This window comes from Hemitrygon akajei, chromosome 6, assembly GCF_048418815.1.
Source record: "Hemitrygon akajei chromosome 6, sHemAka1.3, whole genome shotgun sequence".
Lineage (NCBI taxonomy): Eukaryota > Metazoa > Chordata > Chondrichthyes > Myliobatiformes > Dasyatidae > Hemitrygon > Hemitrygon akajei.
This window is the reverse complement of record NC_133129.1, coordinates 41,279,398-41,292,356: the sequence shown is the minus strand read 5'-3', so window position 1 is coordinate 41,292,356 and position 12,959 is coordinate 41,279,398. Positions and strand designations below refer to the sequence as shown.

General features: G+C 38.5%; 1 protein-coding gene across 1 annotated transcript in view; it reads right to left on the bottom strand.

Moving 5' to 3' along the window:
- Nucleotides 1-552: 552 nt before the first annotated feature.
- The window catches only part of homer1b (homer scaffold protein 1b), a 72,582-nt gene continuing 60,175 nt past the window's right edge, over nucleotides 553-12,959 (bottom strand). The window contains exon 9 of the mRNA XM_073048215.1: nucleotides 553-4,092. Within this exon, the coding sequence (XP_072904316.1) occupies nucleotides 3,904-4,092 (189 nt within the window). The 3' untranslated portion in view covers nucleotides 553-3,903. The remainder of the gene's footprint in view (nucleotides 4,093-12,959) is intronic.

Here is a 12,959-nt window from a genome sequence, read left to right as displayed (position 1 = left end):
TCTTCTCCTGCATGAACATGCCAATGTTTACATTGACATTTCTATACAATATCAGAGTTCAGTTTTGATAAAATATTATTGACCTGAAACACCTGTTTATCATCCCCAACTTTTGAGGATTCCCAGCTCTATTTTTATGAATGTCTAATGTTGCACTGAATTAGCAACTCATTTGGTCAATTTATTGAATTATCATCCAAACAACTCAACAATTTCACTTCAATTACTCTGCTAAAACGCAATTAGACAAAGTGAACCTACAATGGGGGGCTATTTGAATGGAACAGGGCTACTGCTAAGTATTCTGCTGACTTACATGAATGTCCTTATCAATTGCACCAAAGTTTACAAGAATTACAAAATGCAACTCATTACCCCTTACAATCACTTTTTTATTGAAAAACCTCACCAATTTATTTGACCTATATGTGCCTTCAGAGGTGTTGTATAATACTGAGGTATTCATTGTGCTGTTTGTGTTAGATTCTTCACACTTCATTTTAAACTGACAAATGTAACTATTGTCTTAATATAAATTAACCAACAGCAATAGAAGTCTGCAATGTTGCAGTTTTTAATACAGTACAAACAGGTTCTTTTGGCACAAGGGCTTACATGGATTCTAAAATAATAAAATCCACCTTAAGACACACCATAAGAATATTACAGTATTGCAATAAATCAATGACTCCATATTTGGAAAGACATTCACATATAAAAAAGAATCACTGACAGTTTCTGTAAAAAGGACACTGGGTTAGTCAATTCTGGCACAGCTGTTGACCGGCCACATTTTTGAGAGACAGTACAGTTACACCTAAATTCTGGTATAACAGAATAGCCTAGAGCATTGACCCACCATACTCCACATGCTTGGAACAGGACAGCTCTATACTATATACTGTAGTAGATTTGTGCCCACTTGTCAACCAGAAACCATGTGCCCTCTACCAGAGAAGTGGACTTGAAGCTTAAGGTAGAAGTCAATCAAGTGCTTCTAATCTCTGTCCTCATATCCAATTCAAAACCATCATTATGTAGAACTGTCAAAGCATAACACCATTTAGTTCAAACATTCCACATGCAACTGTAGGTACATTCGGTAGCTTTAAGTAATAGGATGCTACCAGCCCAAGACATTTTCAAATCAAAACTAACTTGTGTGTCATAAAATAATGTTAAGTTCACCTCCTGTCAAAACGTAAGCTTATACTGTATCTGCAGAATGTTGCTTAATAGTACAAATGGATTACTGTAGAACTATAAAACTGCAGGTGTCTGTGGTTTTAACACCAGTGTTTAAATTACTCCTCTCAGAACACCCTAAAAAAAAATGCACATTAACAATTCAGCAAAAATAGATAATGTTTTTACGAAGTCACCAATGTCAGCTGGCACTGAGTGAGATTCCTTTCTCCTGAAATTAACAAATTAGTGACTTCTTAGAATTAATATTACATAAGTTACTTTCAAAAACAAAATCCTAGTGGTGTTACATTTTAAAAGTCAACTGAAAGTATTAATTTCATTTCTAAAGCAATGACAGAAGTATAAATTATAAAGCTGCAGTTTCATTTTCATTTAACAAATCTTATTCAACTTGCCACAAAACTGAGTACAATCTATTTCTTGCAACATTTAGTAGCCCCTGTTTCACAAGCATGCAGTATTGGGTCAAGTCTCTATTATATTTCCTGAGCCCAGTGTAACAACAAACTTTAAAAACATGAGAAACAGATCTGACCCCACTGAGTGAATGAAAGATGACACAATTATCCAAGACTCATTAGGGGCAGGTGAATGTTCTGTTTTCTCAACTGTGAGGGCAAGTTTACATGTGACCAGTTGTACATAAAGCAATAATACTTTTGTTAATCTGGGCACAATGTTCATATTAGCATGTAGGCCAGAAACTGGCATTGTTCCCAACTGTTTTTGTTTAAAAAAATGCATGGGTGATCCAGAAGTAAGATGTTTCATGAATCTGCTGCAGGGCACTTTATATCCAAAAATTCTTGGTGGTTATCTCCCCAGATCCTTACCTCTGCTGGAGGAGATTCGACTGCTATGGAGTTATTTCTTTTCACGTGAAGTTCGTGCTCATCTAGCAATTATCAGGCTCCAGTAAGTGTGAAATGTTCTTTCCTGTTCCAAACCTACAGCTTTGCTGAACTATGCCAAACCACAATTGGGACTGAGAAAATACTGATTCTCAGAAATAATATTTTACATTGTTTTACTGCAGTGTTAGGAAGTCTGTACAATTGTCCTTTAAACATCTCTTAAATAAACATTCATTTGTTAATTAAGTCATATATATCTGATCAACAGGCTCGATCAAGATCTATTCTAGACTACTATTCTAGCAGCGTTCAACATTTTGAAGGTTACATTTTAGTTTCTATTCACCAACTGGGCTCTATGGTTCCCCAACCCAATCATTATGTAGCCATTGTCACAGTTCCTTTTTCTGTTACAGTCACTCTGCAACAGAGGCACCTCTTAAATAAACCATGTCAATGTTGTCTCAACTGGTCTGCCAATTATTGCAATGTTAATCAACATTTCCAGTACTTTACAGGTTGTGATAGAAAGACAGGTACATGTTCTCAGACAGTTTGATAAACATTTAAAAATGTGTAGCATTCCAACCACCATATTACTTTAGATCTATAAAGATACACCGTAAACCATTATAGCTTTTATAACTTATACAGTAGATAGATTTCTCATTTACATCCTGTACCCCCACCACTTTTTTTAAAGTTACCTAGTTATTGGGGTCTTCAGTGAATGAAAATTCAGACCTTTACAGCACCTATGCTGAAACAAGTGTTTCATTTTAAAAAATACATGTTATTTTTCAAGGTAGAAGAAGCCTCATAAATCTTAACCAAAATGCATCGTCTATTATGCCATGGTAAATAACCAATTAACCATTATTTAGGTTTGCTTATACGTCTATAAATTACTTAAATGTACAATAAAAAAAAACAATACTGAGTAAAACCCATACTTATTTAAACTTGTAGTGGCAATTGATTATTGCTATACAGTACGCATCTTAAAAATTGATGTTTGCCCAATATGTTATATTTTAATAAATTTACTTCTGGATTAATGTATGGTTAATGTATTAGCACTACTTTGGAAAAAATCACAATGCATATGATTTGTAAATAACAATAGATATAACAAACTTACATGTTTATTAAATTTAAAGAGACATCATCCCTTTTATCAATTTTGCACAAGTGCATTTCAGAATCAAAGTATATACCACATTCAAGCATTTCTAAGCCATCATAAAGAACTAATTAGTGTTCTTAATAAATTGAAAAATTCTTATAAAGAATTTCTTTGGAGCCTATAAATAAATGCATCTATCAGTGCATCACTTTTCACTGTTATAGTAATGTGACAGCAAAAATGAATTAAACTTGGTTACGATCCAAACAGCATTCGGATGTTATCACTGACAGTTTTTCCATAACTGCATAGAGAAAGGGATACTGTCTCCTTGATTCAGTAAAACCTCCATTTGTTTGCATTTAAAAGGCTTCAATTTTTAATATCATAAACCTTTCCAAGTTGTCTAGAGTACATTTTGATGCAGTCTCCTGAAATACTGGGAACTTTAAAAATTAAATGTACAAAATTCTTGACAAGAGCATCAAAGAGAAATAATATGGGAAAATGTTCATTTATAATTAGACTTTGTGTACTTGCTCCTCCTTAAGTAATGATTTAAATAAAGAGTGCAAAGCACATTTAATGCCATGATAGGTTGCTACAGGGAGCCTACAGTATTCCACCACCTTCCACTGGAAAGAAAGGAAGATTTCAATCTGGCATTTCTATGTACTGTATCTGGATGACAATGCTGCTGTACAGGTTCTTGTTTTAGCTACCTTCTATCAACTTTGCCAAATTATCTCGTAATTCTGTTAGTTCAAATATTTTCCCGTCTAGAATTTCTAGAAGTGTTTTTAAGTTATTGCGGAAGACCCCTTGCTCATTCTGACTCTTCTCTAGACGTTGTTCAAAATCAGCCAGCTGCTCCACTAGATCTCGATTGCGGCTTTCTACTTCCTGTAGAAAGGAAAGGTAAGAGAAAGGTATTCAATCAAGGTTTATACTCCAAAAGGGTTAATACAAAATATTAATATATGCAAACAAAGAAGACTTTGAGGTTTGTTGCAAGGTATCTAATTTCCATTTGAGATACAAAGCAACACACATCTTCAAGCACATGCATTTAAGCATTTATTTTTTGACATATCCTGATTAGAGAAGGTATTGCCACTGTACACTCTCACACTTTGCATAACTAGCCAAAGATGATGGAAGTGTTATGACTCCTACAACTTCCCAACTAATCACATAAACCAGGGGTGTCAAACTCATTTTAGGTCACGGGCCGGATTGAGCAAAATGCAGCTTCATGCGGGCCGGATCAGTCGGACGCGTGCGAACACAGCTTTCGTTGCCTCCGTTTTTTCAGCCTGCTCTCATGTGTCTCAGTCTCTGCTATAACTACAAAGTGTTTCACTTTACAAATTCCGTTTCTTATGAAGAAGACTGCCGAATAAACACTAAAAACCCTGAAAACCTGGTACCTGAATAAACTCAGCATTAGCCATATCATACGCCATAGGCGCTTCGATTACTGGGGCCAGCTTTAATAGTAATTAGATATTATCTCGCGGGCCAAAGATAATTCCACCGCAGGCCGCATTTGGCCCGCGGGCCTTGAGTTTGACATATATGACATAAACCTATGGTTCATGCTAATCTAGAATTTAGTACCAGAATTCTTGACTGTACTCAATAACTCCACAGCTTGGAGCAAGACAAAGCTGGTTTTCTCCTCCATCAACCTCAGCCTTCTCATTCACGATTTTACTCCTCATTCAACTTTCTCATCGCATAGAAAGAAGCCATTCATCCGTCAAGTATAAGCTGGCGCTCAGACCATTCCCACCAGTCCTATTTCCATATTTATTTCCTTGGAGCCTACTATCCCTGATTCTCCTAACACACACCTAAGCCAGAAGACAATTAATGTAATTGGGAAGAAACTAAAGCACACACAGGAAACCAAAACAATTACAAGGAGAGTATGGAAACTCAGCAGGAACAGCACCTGGGGCCAGGAGACGGCACTGCCACTCCCCTCCCACCCCCAAATACACCTACAATATTCCATTTTCTTCCCCTTAACTCAGTCCCTGATCTTGTCACTTCATCCAATTACTGGCACTTATTACTTTTTGTTTAATGTATCTCTGACATTATGCTGCTCCAAAGCCCACTTTCCTCCTCATCTGATCGCTCTGGGTCACTAAAAATACACAGCCCACCTACCCAACTAAAAGGCAACTCAAGACCCAAAATGCTTTACTGGTCTCCAAAACAGCCAACCAAGCTAATGCAGATCAAGGGTAGTTACAGATGGGAAATGAAGTACTATCCCTGCAGCAAGCCTATTTTTGATCTATTATAAATACATGGTTTTTTTTCCCTTAGGAGAACATAAATTTCTATTCTAAATGGAAAAACCTATTGAACTTCAACAGTAGATAAAACAAATATATTAAACTGCATATCCGCTCCAAATTTAAAGATTCCAAAGCATTTGAGTTCTGCTGCCAGTGCTACAACAGCTAATACAGATTTCGGTGGCAGCAGCCAATGAAAATGCCAGCCAATTTTTTTTGCCATTCCCTTTCAAGTATTTTTCCATTTAGTCCAGCCAAGTATCTGATGCATGACAATTTTCCTAAGACTGAACGCAATTCCCCTGCCAAACCAAATAAGGTTGATAGCTTCAAGATGCACATTATGACAGATGCACATACTTCTTTTTAATTTACATTCTAAATATTTTCTGTTTTGTTTCCATTTCTGCCTGTACATCACATTTTCTTTAATTGTTCCATGCATTTTGTTGCAACTTGCATGTTAATAGCGACTATTTCCTTCTTGGACGTGCAGGTGGAACATTGTAAAATATCCCCTAATTGCTATTTTAGCTTTTGTCCCTTCATTAATTCTGTTTAGCCATCACAGACATCTGTATTAATGTTTAACTGATCAAAGCATCATAAAGATCTACATGCATTTTTTGCATCTTGCTGTCCGTTTCATTAACAGCAACATTCTATTCTTATTTTTATTGACTTAATTCTTCAGAACACCTTCTCAATACCACTGTTGTGCTACACAATTCTTCTGGCTTAGTAGTGTACAGTATTTTTGCCAATTTTTCTTGAATTCTGCACACTGCTCTTAATGAACGTTGCCAGAGAATTTCACATCCGCTTTAATTCTGTTTAAAATGAATTATTTGTTCACCTTGTCAGTAAGCTAAAAATCAAGCTTCGTTACTCAGTCCACAGCAGACTATGTTGAAATCAAACGCCAATGAAAGCTAAATCCAAGCACTGTAAAGAGGTTAGAGACCCGTACTACAGGTATTTCTACAATTACCGCTGATAAGCATCAGGCTTGGGTAATGGTACCTGACAGGGAACAACTTCAGGGAATATTGCAATTTCAGTCAAATTGAGAATGCCCACATTGCTCAAGGTGTCAGCAAGCCATTAAATATCAGCAGCAATATCTTTAGCTTTTCGATACAAAATACCCTATCCTTGGAATAAGTTATATGCTGGAACTGCACAATAGGCTATTCCTTAAGATATTTTGATTAACTTCTGCTTTGGATACAGTCTGATTCTTTTCTAGTTTTGTAATTCTTATTTCTCTAGTGCCATAGAATCCCTTTAGAATCATAAGATGAGGAAGCATTAAAATAACCAGCATAGGAAATTTTAATATATCCCCTGGCCTTCTGCATGCTAAACTCCCTCTACATAACAAACCAGCACCAGCACCAGTACAGTTTGCTGTGTTCATTGAAAAACAGTAAGAATCTGGAAGTGCTGATGTTCAGACAGCCGATTGTCACAAAGGTAATAGCCCGAAAGGATTCAAGTGAGAAACTTCTCACTTAGAGGTTTGTAAACCTTTAGAACTCTTCACCAAGATGCTCCAAAACATTGTAAAATTTGAAGATTGGTTGTTGGACTCCAAAAGGAATCAAAGGATCTAGCAGGGAAATGGATCTTAATCTTTGACTGATAATTCAGAGACAATAGAATCAGATGTAATATCAGTGGCACATATAGTGAGGTAGTGTACATGGGTTCATTGTCCATTCAACAAAATCTGATGGCAGAGGGGAAGAAGCTGGTCTTGAAACGTTGAGTGTGTGTCTTCAGACTCCTGTACCTCCTCCTTGATGATAGCAATAAGACGAGGGCTTGTCCTGGACAATGGGGGTCCCTAACATTGGATGCTGCCTTTTGAAGATATCCTCAAAGGTAGGGAGGCTGGAACCCATGATGGAATTTGCAGCTTTTTCTGATCTCTTGCAGTGACCCCTCCAAATCAGACAGTGATACAACCAGTTAGACTGCTCGCCATGGTACAGCTGTAGATATTTGTGACTGTGGTGATACACCAAATCTCCTCAAACTCTTAATGAAATCAAGCACTTGTCATGCCTTCTTTGTAATTGCATCAATACATTGGGCCCCAGATAGATTTTCAGGGATGTTGACACCCAGCAAGTTGAAACTGCTCACATTCTGCACTGCCGATCCCTTGATGAAATCTGGTGTGTGTTCCCTCAACTTCCCCTTCCTAAAGTCCACAATCAATTCCTTGGTCTTACTGATGTTCCGAAATTTTGCCAACAATAGTTGTGTCGTCGGCAAATTTATGGATAGTGCTTCAGCTGTGACTTGCCACACAGACATGGGTGAATAGAGAGAGTAGAGCAGTGGGCTAAGTACACATCCTCGAGGTAACTGTCAGCGAGGAAGAGAAGTTATTTCCAATCCGCGATGACTATGGTCATTTGATGAAATAGTCAAGGACCCAGTTGCAGAGGGAGCTACGAAGGCCCAGGTTTTGGAGTTTGTTGGTTGGTGCTGAGGATATGGTGGTGTTGAATGCTAAGCTATAATAAATAAACAACAGTCTGACGTAGACCTTGCTATTGCCCAGGTGATCCAAGTCCAAGTGGAGAGCCAGTGAGGTTGCATCTGCAATAGACCTATTGTGGCAAGAGGCAAATTTTAGTGGGTCCAGGTCCTTACTTAGGCAGGAGTTAATTCTGGCCAGGATCAACCACTCAAAGCAGTTCATTAGAGTAGATGTGAGCATGATGAAATTTATGGAGGAGGTAGAGCACCAAAATATTTCAGTTCCTTCAGTGCATGCAGGAAAATTTGCCATATGCAGAACATCCAGAGACTGATGGTTTCTGCCAATCTCACCTCCTCCCTCCACAAACAGGATATGCGGATGTGAATCACTTTCTGTGAAGGTAAAGCAAGACAACATTTACTGCTGTATACCATGCCCCAGCAGAGCCTTTGGCTGATTGGGGAATAGTGTTTGAAGAATAGAACAGAAAGCTTATGGTCTCCTGTGAAACAGTGATCTCTGTATCCCAAACCCCCTCACATAGGCAGCATCAAGGTATCTCAGAAATATTAACAATGCCCTCTATATAAAATTCTCCAAATTCATTGGCTGGTTAAGAAAACAAAAGCAAGTTTCCTTTTCCAGGCCAGCAGTCCTTTGATTATTTTCAGCCAGATCCAGTGGACATGCCAGATTCTATCACCATCTTTATTCTATCTTGCTATTTCTGGCACTCTACACAATCATTTGACCATTTGAAATGTACTTGACCCAGGCATCCGTACTTTTCAATACCCACTAATGCCTAGAACTTCATCCCACCACTGCACTAAACATGCTAAAGAATAATATGGAGGAATAAACAGTTGACATTTCAACCTTTCATCTCTTCATAAAGGGTCTAGGCCTGGAACATTGGTTGTTTATTCTTTTCCACAGATGTTGTCTGACATGCTGAATTATTCCAGCATTTTGTGTATTGCTCTAAATTTCTAGTATCTATAGAATCTCATGTAAATGATAACTACATTTCAATCAAATGAATTAAAGGCAGAATACAATAGTAATTGGTTTATTATTGTCATATGTATTGAGATAGTGAAAAAACTTCACTTAAATGCCATTCATACAGAATTTCAAAACTCAAGTACATCAATAATACAAAGGGAAAAGCAATTACAAAATGCAGAATCTATTTAAAAACAAAGTTCAGTGCAGGAAGACAATATGGCATAGGAACAATGGTGGAGTAGATTGAAAGGCTGAGAGTTCATCTTCCTATAGATCAGAGGTTCCCAGATTTATTTCATAGATCTCTATCATTAAGCGAGGGGTCTGTGGACCCCAGATTGGGAAGCCCTGCTATAGATGAATGGACATGGTGAGCCTAGGATTGATGCACTTTAACACACATTGCCCCCCTCACACATGCAGTCTGCTCAGTCCATCAACAGGTGTCAGACAACGTCACTGTCCTAGCAGCAGCCAAAGTACTGTGGTTCAACACCACAAGCATTTCAAAGTAATTTACTTAAGTAGCAATTTTTGCACTGTTGCACTGCGTAGGAACAGAAAACACTCTTAAAAGAAAAACTGCAGATCATGCATTTGGGTGAGAAAAGAATTTAAGGCAGTGTTTGATTTAACCCTTTTAAACTATTTGACAGTTGGGTCCACAGCCACTGTAAAACTTTCATATGAATCATTTTTATTTCTTTAATGGAAGATTGAAAAATTGGAGGATGTATTGGGAAGATTTAAGCACAGGGGCTCTGTGCAAGGTAAACTGAGTAGTAGTAGTCTACCTTGCCAAATCATCAAGATACCTTTGTGGTTACCATGTAAACTATTACTTGTACAATGATAGAATGATATACCCATTTCTATTTATGACTGGCACTCTAATGCAGCATGTGTGAAGTTAACGATGATCTGAATGCTGCAGAAAATCTATTGATAAAAATATGTCCTCAAGTTGATTGATGTTAGTGGGGCAGAAATGATTGTTCATCCTTCCAAATAAATCTTAATATAATCCCAACTACTGACTACAAGGGTGAACAGTGATGACTTCTGCAGCAGATGGTAAAAGGTTAAAAGCTTGAGGCATGAAATCAAAGTTCAAAGTAAATTATCCCAGTACATAAACATCACCATATATGTACTACTGAGATTAGTTTTCCTGTGGGAATTCACAGTAAATACAAAGAAATACAAAATAATCAATGAATGATTCTCCCCCCCCACCCCCAAAACCCTGCAGGCAACTCCTCACCTCAACATAAACAATAGATACAAATGATGCAGGAATCTTAAGCAACACACAAAACGCTGGAGGAACTCAGTAGGTCAGACAGCTTCTATAGAGGGAAACAGATAGGTGACCTTGTCTCAGCACAAATGACTCACCATTTCCCTCCATAGGTGCAGCCTGACCTGCTGAGCTCCTCATAGCCTGGGCTAGCACAGCACAGCTAGATGAAGCACCACTTTACCAGCAGCTCTAGACATCCTGTCAATATGCTGTTAGCAGTGAAAACTACACATAGCTCTCAATAGATCTTGGGATCCTACCTCTTACTCTGATTGTTGCTGCCTTTAGAAAAAGAAAACAATTACTAAATAAAGCAGCCATAATCTTGGAAGAGAGTTTGCAATGGAAGGTACTAAAGGTAAGAATTGCAATCTACTGGCCAGATACTAACAAAACGTAATTGTGCACAACAGGGATATAATTTTCTCTCAGCTTCTCATTTAAATCCAATCACATCTTATTAAACTACAGAATTTTTGCATTTATGTGGCATCTATTGCAACCACTGGAGCTCTTGAAGTACTTTACAGACAATGAAGTATTTAAGTGTGGGCACTTAAGTACCAGAAATATGCACAAGAATGACATTCAAAATCTAAATGTCCAGCTAATCTGTTCATGATGTTGATCAAAAGAGGCCCAAGGCAGTGGAATAATTCTCCTGTGCTTCAAGAATAATAACCTGTGACGCTTTACTTTTGAAAAGATATACTTCCAACACACTCCTTTCTGCTGCTCTATCAGCTTGGAACTTTGAGCTCAAGCTTCCTGAGAGGGACGATAGACAATAGGTGCAGGAATAGGCCATTCGGCCCTTCTAGCCAGCACTGCCATTCACTGTGATCATGGCTGATCATACACAATAAGTACCCCGTTCCTGCCCTCTCCCCATATACCCTGACCCCGCTATCTATAAGAGCTCTATCTAACTCTCTCTTGAATGCATCCAGAGACTTGGCCTCCACTGCCTTCTGGGGCAGAGCATTCCACATATCCACCACTCTCTGGGTGAAAAAGTTTTTCCGCATCTCTGTTCTAAATGGCCTACCCCTTATTCTTAAACTGTGGCCTCTAGTTCTGGACTCACCCATCAGCGGGAACATGCTTCCTGCCTCCAGTGTTATTAATCCCTTAATAATCTTATATGTTTCAATCAGATCCCCTCTAATCCTTCTAAATTCCAGTGTATACAAGCCCAGTCACTCCAATCTTTCAACATATGACAGTCCCACCATTCCGGGAATTAACCTTGTGAACCTATGCTGCACTCCCTCAATAGCAAGAATGTCCTTCCTCAAATTTGGAGACCAAAACTGCACACAATACTCCAGGTGGGGTCTCACCAGGGCCCTGTACAGCTACAGAAGGACCTCTTTACTCCTATACTCAATTCCTCTTGTTATAATGGCCAGCATGCCATTAGCTTTCTTCACTGCCTGCTGTACCTGCATGCTTGCTTTCATCGACTGATGTACAAGAACACCTAGATCTCATTGTACTTCCTCTTTTCCTAACTTGACTCCATTTAGATAGTAATCTGCCTTCCTGTTCTTGCCACCAAAGTGGATAACCTCACATTTATCTACATTAAACTGCATCTGCCATACATTTGCCCACTCACCCAACCTGTCCAAGTCACCCTGCATTCTCATAACATCCTCCTGACATTTCACACTGCTACCCAGCTTTGTGTCATCAGCAAATTTGCTTATGTTACTTTTAATCCCTTCATCTAAATCATTAATGTATATTGTAAACAGCTGCGGTCCCAGCACTGAACCTTGCGGTACCCCACTGGTCACAGCCTGCCATTCCGAAAGGGACCCATTAATCACTACTCTTTGTTTCCTGTCAGCCAGCCAATTTTCAATCCATGTCAGTACTCTGCCCCCAATACCATGTGCCCTAATTTTGCCCACTAATCTCTTATGTGGGACTTTATCAAAAGCTTTCTGGAAGTCCAGGTACACTACATCCACTGGCTCTCCCTTGTCCATTTTCATAGTTACATCCTGAAAAAACTCCAGAAGATTAGTCAAGCATGATTTTCCCTTCATAAATCCATGCTGACTTGGACTGATCCTTCTACTGCTATCCAAATGTATCGTAACTTCCTCTTTTATAATTGACTCCAGCATCTTTCCCACCACTGACATCAGGCTAACTGGTCTATAATTCCCTGTTTTCTCTCTCCCTCCTTTCTTGAAAAGTGGGACAACATTAGCCACCCTCCAATCAGCAGGAACTGTTCCTGAATCTATAGAACATTGGAAAATGATTACCAATGCATCCACAATTTCTAGAGCCACCTCTTTAAGTACCCTGGGATGCAGACCATCAGGTCTCGGGGACTTATCAGCCTTCAGACTCAACAGTCTATCCAACACCATTTCTTGCCTAATATAAATTTCCTTCAGTTCATCCTTTACCCTAGTTCCTTTGGCCACTATTACATCTGGGAGATTGTTTGTGTCTTCCCTAGTGAAGACAGATCCAAAGTACCTGTTCAACTCATCTGCCATTTCCTTGTTCCCCATAATAAATTCACCCGTTTCTGTCTTCAATGGCCCAATTTTGGTCTTAACTATTTTTTTGCTATTCACATACCTAAAGAAGCTTTTACTATCCTCTTTTATATTCTTGGCTA